The sequence below is a fragment of the Notolabrus celidotus genome, chromosome 20 (genome assembly GCF_009762535.1).
Source record: "Notolabrus celidotus isolate fNotCel1 chromosome 20, fNotCel1.pri, whole genome shotgun sequence".
Taxonomy (NCBI): Eukaryota; Metazoa; Chordata; class Actinopteri; order Labriformes; family Labridae; genus Notolabrus; species Notolabrus celidotus.
Genome location: NC_048291.1, coordinates 12,287,769 through 12,304,996, shown reverse-complemented (window position 1 = coordinate 12,304,996; position 17,228 = coordinate 12,287,769). Strand labels below are relative to the sequence as shown.

The window sequence follows — 17,228 nt, the reverse complement described above, 5'->3', positions numbered from 1 at the left end:
CATGTACAGAGCCTGGGTTCATTGAACGTGGTAATACTGTATGGGTTGGGTTATTAAATTGGGGTGTTCTGCTCGAGGATATGATGGACAGTGGGAGCTGGCATGGAGGGGGATAACTCTGGCACGCCAGAGCTGTTTAGTTTCTCTGAGTTGTCATGGGCCTAAATAAAAGAAACATCAGTGAAGGGAGGTACCCAGTTGGTATCCCAGTGAAGTCCATCTGTCCTCTCTGTCTCAGGCTTTGGGGGACATGGGGAGCCATGGGGTAGGCCACTAAACTTACCAGTAGAGGGCATAGAGGGGTGGGTTTCTTCACTGAGCGCTCATCCTTTCTTTCAGCACAAGTACCTTGTGTTTGACTCAAAATAGTTCATGAAACATGTCACCCTCACATAAGTTTACTGATTTTTTAATACTGGTTAAAATATCTTCAGTAAAACGAAAATAAAAGTCTGATCACAAAGAGAGAGAACAATAAACTTTTTGCCCTGTGATTAGATGGTGGAGTACGTGTTATGCCTCATGGTACCTAATTACTGAATTAGGTTTCAGTAATGCAGAGACCTCTGACGCGGAGAATAAGGTCAGTGCGATATCAAAGTAAAAAAACAGTTCTACAAAATGATTTGTATGTGTTTAGATTTAATGTTCATATAAATAAAAATATTCAAACATACATTCTTGACATTGGTAGTGTAAAAACAAGGAAAGACTGCATTTTATAGTGTTGCAATAATTTAGTTTTACTCAAAGAAACTTCACACTGAGAGTCTGTTGTGCATTACGTTACATTGTTGGTACCAATTTTAGCCAAATGTAAAACACAGAAAAAAAATGTCTCATAGTATTGTCATTTTGGCACCATTTATAAAAGACGTAAAGCAGAAGTGGGTACTCAAAGCCCTTGCACAAGAAACTAACATGTCACATTTTACACACTTGAATGGTTTTGATGGCAGCTGCATTATGTGACTTAAACGGATGTTTTTAAATTCACTTCTAGCTTTATGCATGAGATTTTCATGGACAGTTATGGTAAATACATGCATGCTAAAATACTACAGATGACAAAGGCATAGTTCTTAGGCTCAGATATATCCCCAATCTCCCACTCAAGTACAGATATTTCTATTTTTTCTTGAAAAAAGAAAACAAACTACATCAGCCTAATCATAAAATCCTCAGGCTACATGTGAACTTTGTTTAGAACAATCAAATGTTGCTACTCAAAGCTTTTCAAGCAAGCTACAACAGTCAACAACAGCGGCATTGTGTGAAGTGTGGAGGAAAATACAATCATTTATATGTCAGAAGCTAGAATACAGACAATCATATGATTAGCAGCATTGATTTAAGTTTCAGTGGTGCACGGTTTGTATTCAAAGACTAAAAATTCAAGTTCACACTTCCTCATGGGATGTTGAGTCACAGGTTAACCCAGAGAGTGCTGTTTCTTCAGGCTGTCTGAGCGTCTCACTCTCTCCTCTGGGGTCCTCCGGTACCAGCTCCTGAGGAGAAACAAACACCATCATACTGTGATGACTTTGGAGACATAGGTGAGAGCTGAAATGCATGCATTTAGTTAGACTGTTACATTTACTGGTAGTGATTGAAATAATGTCGGTGTTGAAAAATTCCATCCTTTGAAACAACAAAGGTTTAATTCATCACACACATCAGAACAGGAGCAGCCTCTCACACATGTATCATGATTTTCTCTGTAGCAGAGTTATAAATGACATCTGACAGTGTATGTGTTGACAAGGTCACAAAGAAGAGATAGGATAAGGTTTATTATAGAGGGTCCAAAAGTTATGCATTGTGAAACACAAGGAAGTAATTTCACCCTTGGCGGTTCAGCTGGCTGGGAGAATTTTGGCCTTGGTTTGGCTTCAGGGCTCTGGGATGGGACGATATGATACATGTAAAAAAAAATCATCTACAAAAAAGGTACAAAACAAGGTGTTAAATTCTTATCGCTTTGTTAGGTACCTGTTAGTAGTGGGGCTCTTTGGCTTCTGCTGCATCTTCCTAGCTTGTGCTGGGGATTCACCAACCCTGGGTTGAACGAAAAATAAACACACTTAAGATCCCTGAACATCTAAAACATTAACTTTGAAAGTAAACTCTTAAGCAGTTCTCTCTCATCGCACCTCTTTTTCCTGTCCAGAGATCTCTGTGTGGCAGCAGACAAAACCACTCGTTCCTTGGGGCATTTGGCTTTCTCCTGCAGGTTTGACATGACCAGCATGAACATTAGTGTCCTCTTAATGATGTAAGTATTGACTTTGACAACTCAAGATAAAGCAGGTAAGACGGCTGCCAAAAAAAACACTGTCTTCCAAGAAGATTTGGTAAATGTTGGCTCATTGTGTGTATTTTTCCATGAGTTAACAGCAGGCATGCAGAGTTTATTTAATCTTAAGAGATGAAGTATGTGTTTTAAGATTAAATAGAATATGCGTATAAAAATCTGTAGATACATTGCAATAATAAAAAACATTTGTAAAAAATTGTTAAGACTTACAAATATTTGGCAAGTAACACAATAAAACCTCAAAATCATAAACTTGCTTCACTACACAAAGCAAAAGAACCAACAGAAGTTGTTCGTTCCAATCATTACTAAAGACATAAGTGTGACAAGATGTCTGAACTTTGATTTCAGACCTGGAACATTTGTCACTTTCTTCTCCTAAAGCAGTGATTTCTGACGTGCTTTTCAGTTACCATATTTCGTAGCTTCCTTTCTGCTCGCAGCTCCCTGTCCTGCTGCAGCAACGCTAATCGATCCCCCAGCGGCATTTCAAAGAAGATGTCATAGATATCATAAAGGGCTGCCCGTAACTGAGGGAGAAAAAAGATGCACACATAAAGATGGAGCATGTTGGACCTCTGCTGTCAATACACTGTCACTACACATTCATACCTGGGCTTTAACTCTGTCCTGCAGGGAGCGATCTTGTGCTGAGGAGGTGTTTCTCCTCGGAGGAGCTTCAGTCTGGAAGGAACGGATGAACTCTTGTGTATCCTAAGCATGCATAAATACACAATTAAAACTCAGGAACATGGAGGTTTGCTTTTGGCAGTAGCATGCAAGTTGTTTATTAATTAAATGGCCTTATTTGTAATCTGTTTGATCTTTTTGTGTGTGTGTGTGTGTGTGTGCGTTTGCGTGTGCGTGTGCGTGTGTGTGTGTGTGTGTGAGAGGGTAAGAGTTTGATTTTACCACAATAGTTTGGCGCAGGTGTTTGACTTTCTCTGTCTTGAGCAGTCTGCGTGTGAGGAAGCCACGGATGATGGCTCCAATTTGACAGAACGCTGTCTGCTGCTCTGCTGTCAATACCTGAGTACAAATGAAGATACGACTGTTTGAAAAAAAAACAGCTACGGTTAAATATAAATTTATATAAACATGTTCTCCCATAAGCTGTCTACCCACCAGACTTAGCCTTGCTCGAGGTTTGTTAACTGTCCATGTGGGCCCCCAAAGATAGATGGGAGATTGGACAGAGGGAGTGGACACACAGGAACTGCCAGGACTGGGGAAACCTTGAGTACAAAACAAATACATACCTTTAATTTGTGTGTATAGTTATGGCTGCTTCTGCTTCAATAAATTTAACACAGGTAATTATTTCTCAAGAGATAATAGTCCTCAATACCTGTCAATCAATCAATCAATCAATCAATCAATCAATCAATCAATCAATCAATCAATCAATCAATCAATCAATCAATCAATCAATCAAGCTTTATCTTTATAGCACCTTTCATATACAAATTAAATGCAAACCAAAATGCTTTACAGCAATTGAAAACAAGAAAGAAGCAGACATAAAATAATGGCAAAACATATACAAAAAAACTAAAATAGAGACGTATGCACACCTTCAGCAATAAAATACATGAAATAAAATTTGGAATCAAAATAAGTTAAAGCGTCAAATTAATATTGAGAATATGAATAGTTAAAATAAATACATTTAAAGGGTCAGGATAAGAGTTGAAAATAAAATTAAGGCTAAAAATATCAATATAACTGAGTAAATAAAATAAATTGAATGAATGAATAAATAAAAATAAAATAAGATAAAAAGTTAAAATGAATAGAATAATAAAGCAACATTTAAATCAATATAATAGTAAAAAGTAAGTAATAAAATAATAAAACCCTACATAAAAGCCAGACTGAATAAATACGTTTTTAGTTTACATTTAAAAGTCTCAATATCACTGTCAGCTCCCCTCAGATCCTCCGGCAGGCTGTTCCATAGTTTAGGAGCATAGTGACTGAAAGCAGTGTCACCAAATGTTTGTTCTCCCCTGAGGAACAACTAAAAGAGAGGAGCTGGAGGATCTGAGAGGCCTTCCTGGTTCATACACTAAAAGCATCTCTGATAAGTAGTCTGGTGCAAGGCCATGCAGTGCCATCTTTTGTTGCCACAGTATTTCAAACATTAACTCAGTAAAAAGCAAGCATGTTGAAGTGGTACCTATACTGTGTCCAGGTGATCGCTCAGCTGGTGTGTGAGCAGGACTTATTCCTGGGCAGGAGGGGCTCATAACAGGACAGCTGCCAGTCACGGACTTGCAGCTCCACCCACTAGCGTCCCCACTTGAAGGTCGCACACATCCCTGTTCCTTTAGTCTTCTTTCTGTCTCCTCAAGCTCCTTAAAGATGTGGACACAACCCACACACACACACACACACACACACACACACACACACACACACACACACACACACACACACACACACACACACACACACACATACACACACACACACACACACACACACACATACACACATCATTACTTTCACTTAAAGCAACAAAACATATAGTCCCCATTGCAACTAAATAATAAATTTAGGGAAAACCTCTGAAGAAATCCCTTTTTGGTTTGTACTTAAAAAAAAATAATTTTTGATTGTGATTTCATGTGCTGACCAGACAGAGGCGCTGTTGTTCTTTCTCCTGCTCAACCAAAAGCAGAGACATCTGCAAGGCATGCTCCTCCTCCAAGCGCCTTTGCATGTCCTCCAGAGCCTGCGCCCGCCTCTGTGTCTCCTCTGTGGATATGCCCAAATAAATTCAAACAAACTCATCAATCTTTTGCCCCTTCATTTTTTTTTTTCACATATCATGGCTCTCTGTCTTACAATATTCAACTTAAAATCTGCAGTGGGCAAACTATGTTAATTTCAGAGAATATATCATATTAAATTAACTCACCTGTTTGGCTGATCTGTGCCTCAGCTGTATTTCTGAAGACAGCTGGTGGGATCCTTCCAGTGTTCATCCCCTGAAGGTCAACAGACTTTATCCTGAGTTTCACCTGAGGCAAGTCAGAAGTAATGTGGGGCCTCTGCAGGGATGGTGAGGAGTTATCAACCTCATACGACTGGTTTAAAGGGGCTGCAGAAGTTCGCCAACTCGGAGTCAACCATGTGACTCCTGCCATAAAGCGAGGAACCCTTTCCTGGCTGCGGTCTATGTGCTCTACTCCAGATTTATAGGTCTGCAGCTGGCTGTCCATTGTGTGGCAGCGCCGGCGAAATCCTGCAATCAGATGGTCATGGTGTCCCTTAGGACTGAGACCTGAGGCATTAACAGGGCTACAGGTCTCTTGCACTGGACTGGTGCCACAGTGGCTGGACCGACGACTGCCACTCCTGCTACCTTCACTATCTGTGGAGCTCCTGGTATTGGAGGTTTTGGTGGCCCCTAGGAGAACCTCTCCCCAATCTGCCACACTAGTACCTTCCCCTGATCTGCCAGGGCTTCGGGGAATAAGATCCGCTGGGCCGATGGGAAACGAAATATGGATGTTTCCAGTTGACACAGGGCGTGGTCTTCGTCTCTGTGGGCGGGGACTAATGCTGGATTCTGGACTAGGGAGCTGAGCATACCTGTCCGGTAGACTAGGTGACAAACAGCCCGACTGCTGGGGACTGGGGTTGTACAGAATTTGATGCTGGATTTTGGTCTGAGGTGGTCCAATGGGGCTATGATGCAGACTGAATCCAAACTCAATTCCTGTGTCCTCCGTGGGATCACAGCTCCTATTCTCCTTGTCAGAGACGGTCTCAGGTGGGAGGGTCCTGCTGACTTTGTGGACTGTGTTTGACCCTTGCTGGCTCTGCTCTCTCTTCACATACTCTCTTGATCTCTTAAGGAGGCTGTCCAGACTGATGTCCCCCTCCTCCTCCTCCTCTTCCTCCTCACTCTTGTCTTCCCTTTCCACCTTCATCTCTTCCTCTGCCTTGAAGCCATTAAGGATGGGGGCCACAGAGCAGGCAGAAGTTCCAGGCTGATTATTGCTGGAAATCGAAATCCAGGGTCTCTGGGAAGTCCAGGAGAGTCAGTGACCAGGGTGTAGCCAGTAACCGTCGCAGATTTAGAGGCTTGCACTATTTCAGTTTCATGATTTGGTGCTTTATGTATCTGTACAAGGAAAACAGGTAGCTAATGATGAGCATTCCACAAATAAATCATCCATTATTCAAAAACAGCCTGATATTGGAGAGCTGATTTTCTGAATTCAGACTTCAGAATATCACAATTTGTGAACTTTAACTCAGTAAGTTAACCAAAACACCAAATGTAAACATGCTACTTTCTACTGGAGCATTTTCCTGACATGCTAAAAAGGGAAAAATGAACAGTATCACAATGTAACTTGAAAGTGTACCATAATAATACGATGTTTTTGAGTTATTATAACATGCAAACGTATTACACAAGATCAAGAAATGTATAATAAGAGTATGATAATGTAATATCAATATAACTTGTGTGCACAGTAGTATTATTCTCCAGGATTTCCACATCATGAAAATCATGCAACAGATTATTATCCAGATTCCTCAACAAATATGCCCCATCTAATATCCCCCGAGGATGGTATATATTTTTGTTTAAAAAAAACCATACATTCTTATTTGGCATTAAGGTTAAGTATAGCAACAACAGACACTGACTTGCCAATCAAATCTTTCCTAGACCATAACAACAAAAACAGAACTTTTTTGCAGTTGTATTGTTTTGCATGTTTAGCTGACAGAAAAGGCCAACCAAAGTTATAAATAGCACAGCCTTAAAGACAGTGATGAGTCACAAAACCTGTATTCAAGTCTGCAAATGTCTCAAGAGATTTTGAGACAGACTGTAATTCAGGTTTTGTTCTCAATCATGGGACTGACACACAGACCTATTTAGAGGATATGTGCTCAGGAATAGATGCAAAAAAAAGGTAATTAAATGTTCCATAGCAGTGTGGTATGATGTTCAGTTTTTCTATGGAACTAACAAAGTTTGTTTCATAACTTCATCTGTTTAACTCTCTAAGCTTACAAAATAATAAATTAATCTCGCCAAACACTTTCCATCCTGATCCAGACCACGCCAAGTCAGGGACCTGAACCATACTTTCCTACTAACCTGAACTTGGTCCAGTATGTCCTGAACCCGAGACAAAAGTCTGTTCTTCTGCTGCTTCTGCCTGTCCACCTCCAGCTGGACAGCCTTCCGTCTAAGGTCACAAATCTCATCACGCTGCTTTGCACACAACTGGTGAAAGAAAAAACATACTGTACGGTGACAATGATTCAAAAATTTGTTTCAGCTACAACAGCTTTGTGCCAGTCCACAAAATGTACTTCTTGGAGGTTTCTTTATGTTTTGAACACAAAAACACTTACAGTCCTCTTTTGCTTATCTAGGGACAGTATGGTAGTTCCATCATATCCAAAACATTAAAATATGTTTTGTCAGTAGGAACGAGCGGATGGATTCTCCTGACTAACATCAAACATCCTATGTGTTTGTCGTCATCAATTATCTCTTTCCTCTGCCAGCTGCTGATCCAATTGAGACTGCTCAAACTACAAACATAAAAAGAAGTGTGTTTCCCCTTAATACTATCTTCAATTGAATTTAAACCATGTGATTATGTACCTCCTTTCACATTTGATTTATGCCTGATTTATTTACGAAAACACCCTTTCCATGCTCGCTCTGTCTAGCATTTTGTTAGAACCACACAGCAACAGCAGGCAATGACAGCTGTGCAGTCTCTTTGGGGAAACCAACCAAAAATCTTGTTATTGTAAAGCTGAGCCACTTTAGGACAAGATGTGGGTGCAAGCCATCATTTCAGACATCATCACTGCTGTGTTTGAGTTCATATAAGATCTGAAGTTTAGTAATTTCTTTGATTTCCATTTCGAAAGGTTCAATGAACCTTAATGAATTTGAATTTGAACTATGTTCAAATGTTCAAACTGACTCCTCATCCTTTCTACAAATACATTTTCATTGTCTGTTTTCAGTTATCTATGTATAAAGCACCTTTCCCTAGAACATACACCATAAACACCTTTTAAAAACATCAATTAACCATGGTTCTTGCTATATTTGATTGTGTTTTCGCTTCAGCAACAGATCATATTCCTGTTTTTTATTCTTACCAGGGGTGAAAGCACAGCTCTTCCATGGAAGCGGATGGCCGAGCAAGCCCTCAAGGACCCCAGTGTATCACATGGTTTCTTCTTGAATCTCCCCCCCTCCTGCAGTATGGCCAAACTCTGCAGACAGAACTCCTCGTAGCTTTCCATCTCTGGGCGCCCACACATCCACGATCAGAGTAGCATGCGCACACCCATGTAGCCTTGTCACCCAGCTGTTATCAAACAGAGAATGAATTAGACTCACTTCCACGATTTATTGGACACGAGAGCTCAGACTGCCCTGGGTGTGGATCACCAGAGGAAAACATTTGGGATGACATGTGGAAGAGCAGCTCTAATCTTCTGTAACAAAAGAGGGTCTGTCTGCTTTTAGAGGTTGTATCACACTCATCACATTCCTACCATTCCTCTCTATCTAGACTTTGCTGGTGCCTGACTTCCATTTCCGTGTCACATTGAAATAGACAGAATCGACTCGAGTGTCTGATCAATACAGTTTCTATTCCTGAATTACCTGTCAGCAAGATGGATGGTAGAGACCCTTCACTGTCAGGTAGCTAGAGCAATACAGGGCGTTAGCTTTGGATGAATTAACACAACGTTTTCATTTAAGCTGCTTTGTGAATCCTGAAACTCTGGTTGCATCTGTTAGAATATGACTCGGCTAACACAAACTGGGGTCTTCATGATGATGCCAGTAACCCGGTGATCTTCACCTACATCCGCCACCGCATACTGATTCATTACAACGTGACAACACAGTAAAGGTGGGAAGGTTTCATTTTTTTTACCCTGCTTTGACAGAGCAAGCATGATACCAGCATTAATGTGACACGTTATGGCATGTAATCAATTTTAATGCGTATTTTGAAGTCACAGATGTGTTTTTGTACAGATGTTTCCATGCAGAATCACAGCTTGTCACAGTACACTTGCGTTTATTGTTCGTTTCCTACCTTCACAATGGAGAAAAGTGATGTCTCCGTCCATTCTTCCCAAATACGAGTGTGGAAGACGCACCAAATGCCGTGGGGAAACAGCAAGCATGAACCTTACGTGCCTTTTATCTATCTCGGGTTTCCCATCATCATTATAACATCATCTTCAACTCTTCCGGGCTCCAACAGCGCCTCCTAGCAACAGCACATGGGCCACATTCCAACACCGTCCGTGAGATCTATTCACGTCAACTTCTCGGATGATTTCGTTAAATACACTCTCATTCACCGAAAGGTATGAAGGTAATTGTGCAATAATTAGTACGACTGGTGCGAAAAACGTCTTTACTTTAGGAATACACAAACCAGAGGAAAGTAAGGGTCCAACAGGAAGAGAAATGGAACGAGGTCCTTGTCGAACGACTACCTCACCCTCTCACATCATTTATGACAGATAACCATAGGTACCCTTTTCTAAGGTTCGTGTTTGTGTTATTGTCAGGGGCGTCGTAGTGGGGGGGAGGGACTAACAACCTAGGGCCCAAGCGGGGAGAGGGGCCCTTAATGAGACTGAAATAAAATGTGTTTTCTACTATGCTTTTATTTTGTTTTGTTATAACCAGTTATGGACAAAGTACACAGCTTCATTACTTAAGTCAAAGTATAGATACTGCAGGTCAAATACTACTCCTAACTAATATTACAGGGGAACGTTGCTCTGTCAGGTTATTACTTGAGTTAAAGTACTGAAGTACTTGCTTTTTAAAATACTTGTATTCAAAGGACTTCTTAAAAAATCTCAAAACATTATATTTTCAGAAAAACAGAAATGCAGTCAAGAATGCGTACATTCAGTTACATTATGTTAAGTTAGAAACCATTACTTGAAATCTCTAAAAACTATGCCATGTAATAAAAACAGCAACTAAATTACTACAAGCACAGAAAACTTAGTTTGAAATGTTCATCCGGAATGAAACAAATGTTACGTAGCTCAACACACTTTCTCAGGTTGGACAGTGATTGTTATATGTTTGGGCAGAGTGGGAAACAAGGAGAGCATTCAAACGATACGTATCATTCTTCATTTCAAAAACCTCTAACACGGGCTGAAGATATGGCCATGGGTGCTCAGGTGGAGAATTATAGCCATCATTGCCTTATCTGAGTGAAATTTGCTCTGTGTTTGTTCCACGTTCAACCATGGAGACGCACGATATACAGGTATGGCTGAACCACTGAGACAAACAGAACTACACCAACACATTGTACTGTCTTAGGGATCAGATTTCAGAAAAGAGAAGGAAATGCATGAGCTGAATTCAAAGCAAAAGTAGTGAGTAACTAGAGCATTGATAGAAATGTAGTTTAGTAAAAAGTACAATAATTGTCTTCTGAATGTAGTGGAGTAAAAGTAACAAGTATCCCCCCCAAATTATACTCAAGTAAAATAAAGATACTCAAAACATGTACTTAAGAACAGTACTCAAGTACATTTACTTTGTTACTGTCCACCACTGGTTATAACTGCAATAAGATAACTAAAATTGTCTGAATAAATAAACAAACATTCAGAATTCCTTTCTGGAATTTTTTCTGGCTCAGTGAGATGCGCGTCTCATGCCTAAAGTGGGGAATAGTCATATTTTCATAGCATCTAGTGTGGCTTAATCCGATTGAAAGTAATCTGTAGTTTTTAGAGTTTTATTTTACTTCATGATTTTGACTTACTTTTATTTTACTTCATGATATATATATATACCATTATACCAAATAATGCCCCCTTTTTGTTATTTTAACAAGTCACTTGGCTTCAAATAATCTTGTTTACAGAGGTGGACAGTCAGAAGTTCAATATTGTGCAGTTACATTTGGAGAAATTGTAAAAAAAAATAATATTGATATGTAGCTTAGATTGAGTCAGTTAACTAGGATAGTTAAGCATACATTTTTGTATAATGCAAATAAACCAGTATTATAGCAGCAATGTTATATTTTGTAGGGTTGGCTGTGGTGATGGGGCCTACTGAGATATCTTTTATATATCTCCCCTGGTTATTGTTAATGATACAAAATAACCAAAAACAGACTTTCAAATATTTCTTGTTGACTGAAATAAAAATAAAAACAAGACTTCTTCTGAAAATTAACTTACTGAAACTAACTAATATAGAGAAACTATATTATAATATTTAGACACATCATTCATGGTGTGCATGTAGTAGATGGCTGTGACGTTCGTTTTATACTAAATTTGGATCAATCTTATGAAAGGGGTTTGATATTTTGAGTTTTTTATTACGTTATAGATCTGCTTTTTTCTGGCCTCAGTTTCCCATATAAAAAAAAAATCTAACAATAAAAAAATATTTTTTAAATAAGCTATAAACTACGCATTAAAAAATAAAACCAGTATTTAACAAAACCAGCACCAAAACCAATCAAAAATATATTGAACTAGAAAAGAAGAAGTTGATATAAAATACATTTAAAACTGATAACCTGAGGGGCGATAGAGAAATATTTGGTTTTATACAATAAGTATATGACACCACTTCAAACATAATCAAACACTGATGAATTTCTGACTATATACAGTATCATGCATTCAAGTATGGTGACAGTCCCGTCCACCATGCCAAACAAAATGTACAGTCAAGATGTGATGTTTTTATTATGGGCATTGACACTCCAAATCACTGTATCAGAGATACTTTTTATCAGACATTCAGTGGCAAGCAACTTGATGTCACTGTTTTTACAGCTCATCCTTCGAGTCCACTTGCGATCCTGAATGTATGGGTTGAACTATGCGCACGTTCAACTTGTTGGCCTGAAGTAGAGCTTCAATATCACTGTCTGAAAAGCTTGTTTTGGAATCCTGTCAAAAAAGTTAAACACTTTTAGATCTCATTGGAGAAATTCAACATGCAGAAATGACTGTTTCACAATAACACCAACAGCTTACCTCAAAAGACTTGCGTTTCACTCCTACACATGCTCTAGACTGCTCATAACACAGGACTATACTCAGATTGTTTGGCTCTTTAGACGCCAAAGCTTTATGAAACTGGTCATAATTGGAGTCTGGGTGGGAATTCAAAAGCAAATGATAAGTTAGGGTGATATAAGTATTCAAATCCAATGTTATTTCTTTCAGATCTTACCCATCAATTGCATGCAGGAGGAAATCAGCTTGTCCTTAGAGACATGGGCATGTTTGAAGGAGTGCAGTTTCTTACACACACTGCCACGAAGGAGGCCCTCCACTACTGTCTGCCTGTTCTCAGCTGGTGCTTCCTTTATGGCTTTCTCAATCTCTGGAAAGCAATTTGCTTTAGATTACTCTCTATTTCCTATAGAAAATTATAAAAATGAGGAACAAATAACACACTATGTAAAGCAATGAGTTGGTGTAAATTTAAACGACTGCTTCTTACTCAGAGGGAATCTGAACAGCAGTCTATCATACCTTGTGCAGCTGTTAGACAACTTTCACAATGGACATCTGTACAAAAAAAGAAAGAAAGAAAGAAAGAAACAGGCTAGAGCCACAATCCTTACGACACAAAGACTTGCAGAACTCAAAATATAGTGAAGGAAACCAAGTTAGCAGAGTGTAATGATTATTATACTCACAGCGATCTGTCTCCTTAGGCTGCACAGGAAAAATAAAGCACATAAGCAAAACAATAAAGGTTTTCATCGTCACTGACTCTGGACAGCTCTCTAAGAAAGACTTATGAAGTGAGAGCAGCCAACTGAGTACAAGAAAAATCATACCCCCTTTCACATAATGAGTTCACGTGATCTTCAGGACAATAGAATCACATCACCACCATTCCTCAGGTAACAGATGGCCAGTTTTTCAGGTTTTCTCTCACTGTGTGCAAATATTTCTCACAGACTGAGTTGCCAATGCTCGTTGAACAAGGGTGTCAAGGCACTTTGAAGTCATAATTCAAGTTTTGCCACTGTAGCTATAAGGACACAGCACATACTTGTTTGACACAAAAACAAAGATAAGAGGTTAAGGGATTTTTTTTTAGAAAAAAGGTATTTTCTCTAGTGTTTTTTGTTTGAGCACACTTGTCTTATAAAGCTTATTTCTGTTGTTTCGTTTATGTGGAGAGTCCCTTTCACAGAAAAAATAGAGGCAACTTGTGCCAACTGTAAGAACTTGATATCAATGTTGTCAATGTTTTCCTATCATGCAGGTTTAGCAATAAGATACAATGTAGAAAACAGGTCACTCCAGTCTTTATTTTTATTTTTCCCTACCTCTATTTGTTAATATACTTTCTCAGATCCTCCATGTATGAAGTAGCAATGCCAAAATGTGACAGTAAAAGCCCTTTAATGCATTTATTATGATTTGATTGTTGAAGGTTTTGCCATAGACTGTATACTAATGTTTCACAGTCGATGGGTTGCACTTAATATAACTTATTCTCAGACCATTTGAAAGTATTTATTTAAAAATGCATCAACATTTGTGAATTGAATGTCATTTGAGAGGGTGTTTACTGAGATGTTAAAAAACAGTCCTGTTACAAAGAGGTTTGAACTTCTGTAAGAAACTACAGATTAAGTTGAGTAAAAGTTACAAAATTAGCCTCTGATATAGTTGTAGAGAGGAAGTTTGGAGTTAGGCCTACTAAAATTAAATAATCAAGGTAGGGACACTTAGATTTTTTCTTAAGTTTCCTACAGTATAGTATAATGATGGCATATGCAATCACTTACATTAGCATCATTGTCACAGTGGGTGTCAGTATCCTGTAGTACAGGGATTCCCAAAGTGTGGGTCGCGACCCCCTGGGGGGTTGTGAGGCACAAATGGGGGGCCGTGAGATGTCTTCCGGAATTATTTTTTTTAAGTTATCTATATATATATATATATATATATATATATATATATATATATATATATATATATATATATATATTCTTTTTTTATTATTATTTATTTGTGTTTACTTTCCTTGTTTTATCATGTTTATCTTCCTTTTATGTTTGTACTGTTAATTATTATTATTTCTTTATCTTTATTAATTTTGATTAATTTTTTTGAATTTATTCATTTTTTCTTCTTTTTATACGTTTTGTATTACTTACATATAATTTGTTAACCTGTGGTGAACAAAGAAATACTGAAAAAATGCATAAAAAAGTTGAATGACAAAAGTTATCTAAAAAATAGTAAATTTAGTCCATTAATAGTAAAACATATGGACAAAAATAGTAGTTAAACTTGAAATAAAACCTTGAAAATAGAAACTATAATGAGTTTTCTGTCTTGCTTTTTGCCAGATGACTCCTAAGTTTAGGGTTAGTGAACAGTTAATTATCAAAAGCATCAGTAGCAGTAGGTTAATTCATAATGGCACAGGAAACACAGCCACATGGTCATATAGGTAGGCTAGTTTTCTGCATGCCACCTAAATTAAGCCACATTAAATCACACTGAGGGACAGTGGGGGTCGCGAGTCTTTGGCACCTATATTTTGGGAGTCACGGGCTGAAAAGTTTGGGAACCCCTGCTGTAGTAGGTTATGGATTCACAATTAATTATTGTTCTCATCAATGGCCACTAGATGGTGCTGTTACATTGCAAAAAGCAGTTGTAAAACATTCTGATTGAACCCATATATGGTCATTTTTACCATATAAGGATTGACGCATGTGACGCCAGCGGAACAACGGAAAATATGACAGTGTGCGGGAAAGGCGAACGTTAGAGCAAGGTCCTATTTTTCAAAGTAGTAAATGTGCAACTGGTCGTGAAAAGTTAACGGACTGGATGAGTGGATTTGCCTTTCACAACACAATTTCCAATTTGACTGTCACCAGCGTTCACTCGATATTCCGCTGTCAGAGTCAGCATGTGAGTAACTCAGCGTTTTTGTTGATAATTGTGTACATTCATTTCACGTGCGCTGTTCACAACTTTCATACAAAGCTTCTTCTTATTTGAAATCTCAAGGTTTCTGGTGGCTTTTTGTTCTGTTGTGCTGTATTTGTGTGTGTGGGGGGGGGGGGGGGGGGGGGGGGGGGGGGGGGGTTTCATGGACGTTTGTATCTGCAGACGTTTTACTGATAAGAACTAAGTCTACACTTCAAGGAAGTCCAAGCCTTCAGCTTTTCTTTTTGTACAGTGCAGTAGCAACGGGCACGGCTAAGTTCTGGTAACGATATTTTCTCTGGATAGTTCTTGAAAAACCGGCCAATCTAACAGAACCTTATTAATGTGAAGGGTTTTGAAGCTTTGCAAACAGTTAAATGTGTGTTAACGCTTCATAATAAGGCGTTTGTCTTTATCTGTACACCAGCAGAGCCAAATGCCGGGGTCTTTATCTCTGTGCAGGGGCGTGTCCAGAACTTTCTGACTGGTGTGGCCCAACTTGGGCATTAACATGGGCTGTTTTCGAAACCACCTACCATACTTGCAGTAGGTACTTATTTGGCCAAAATTCAGTATGTAGTAAGTAGTGTGTGAACAAGAGCAAAATCTGCAGTATGCCAAAACTCCCCGGATGTCCACTGGTTTGGGAAAATTTCACAGTATGCATCGGACCAGTCTGCCTCGCGTACTGTTTCTCACAAAAAACTCGTAATTTGAATATCTTTGAAATTTCTGTGTTTTGAAAAAATTCACCCCCCGTAAAGTGTATGACTATCGAGAAATGAGCTATCCAGACTACACTTGTTTTTGGTACCAGGCTGTAAGCATGTTTATTTCGGCTGTAAAGATCGGCTTTTTTGAGTTTGTGTGTATGTGGTTACTTCAGGAGCCAGCCTCAAGTGGACACTTGACTGCAGTTTTTAACACTTCTGCATTGGCTTCAATTCTCGTGGCTGGAGGTTGCCGCTTGGTCTACACATACACAAGCAGACACAAATGAATATAATTCATTTACCTTCTGTCCCAACTTGATATTATCTCACAGACATTTCTTTTTTTTCATAATTCTTTAACTTCAAAAGTTATGCAACTGAGTCACCGTTTCATTATTTTTTGTAAGCTATTTTTTGTATGGGCTCAAAAAGCAGATGTTGTCTGTAGTTACTATTTGAAGTACTTGTGAAACTGCAGGCAAACACCAAAACACAAAATAACTGAAGTACATTCCTCAGGCAGACATTATTGTGCAGGCGATTTCTTGCAATTTTTGAAACTTCTTCTACTCACCTGTCTTTGATATAGATGTACCAAGTATCCTTTAACAATTTAAAGTATAAACAAAACACTTGAGCTACATTTATATGCAAAAACAGCTACAAGCCATCTTTTGCAACACAGCCCATGTGGTTAGTTATTAGTCCTGCCTGTGATAAGGAAAATAGCCCATCACAGTTTTGCATTTGTGGGCATCCCCAAGGTTGGCCAACCAGATTTCAATTTCAGACCAATGCCACCCCTGGCCACCTCTCTGGACAAGCCCCTGCTTGTACACAACACCATTCCTCAAATGGACTCATTACATAGTCTTGACTCTCACACATATGTGACAGTGTGACTTGCTTCTCCCTCTAAAATGTTAGACTGCAAGTAACCGATGACTAGAGTGAAAGCTTGAAGAAGAGGGGCTGTTGCCATCGATGGAATATAAGTATTTTAGGATACTTACAATTTTCTCATTTCAATATTTTCTGATTTAAACTTCTATTCCACCAAAATTTAGAATACATTTTACTTTTCACTCCACAACTGTAGTCTTACAGCTACATTTGCAAATTGTTGGATCAGTATGAAGAGTATTTTCTTTATAATAGACACCTGACATGGTTTCATTTGAACATCATATTGAGTT

At 38.8% G+C, this 17,228-nt stretch overlaps 2 protein-coding genes across 3 annotated transcripts in view; one reads left to right on the top strand and one right to left on the bottom strand.

Annotated features, from left to right (window-relative positions):
• Positions 1–717: 717 nt before the first annotated feature.
• LOC117832109 (centriolar coiled-coil protein of 110 kDa-like) lies at positions 718–9,821 on the bottom strand. Its single transcript, XM_034711088.1, is given in 15 exon segments — positions 718–1,508; positions 1,847–1,900; positions 1,993–2,058; positions 2,154–2,227; positions 2,731–2,847; positions 2,930–3,031; positions 3,230–3,346; positions 3,443–3,552; positions 4,497–4,674; positions 4,956–5,077; positions 5,241–6,338; positions 6,341–6,452; positions 7,449–7,577; positions 8,477–8,688; positions 9,433–9,821. Coding segments are annotated over 14 exon segments (2,520 nt in total). The 5' UTR covers positions 8,642–8,688; positions 9,433–9,821; the 3' UTR covers positions 718–1,432.
• Positions 9,822–15,110: 5,289 nt separating this feature from the next.
• Positions 15,111–17,228, top strand: part of sun1 (Sad1 and UNC84 domain containing 1) — a 39,263-nt gene continuing 37,145 nt past the window's right edge. The window contains exon 1 of one of the 2 annotated variants that reach the window (XM_034711084.1): positions 15,111–15,301. In XM_034711084.1, coding sequence (XP_034566975.1) covers positions 15,218–15,301 — 84 coding nt within the window. In that variant the 5' untranslated portion in view covers positions 15,111–15,217. The remainder of the gene's footprint in view (positions 15,302–17,228) is intronic. The other variant, XM_034711087.1, reaches the window with a different exon arrangement.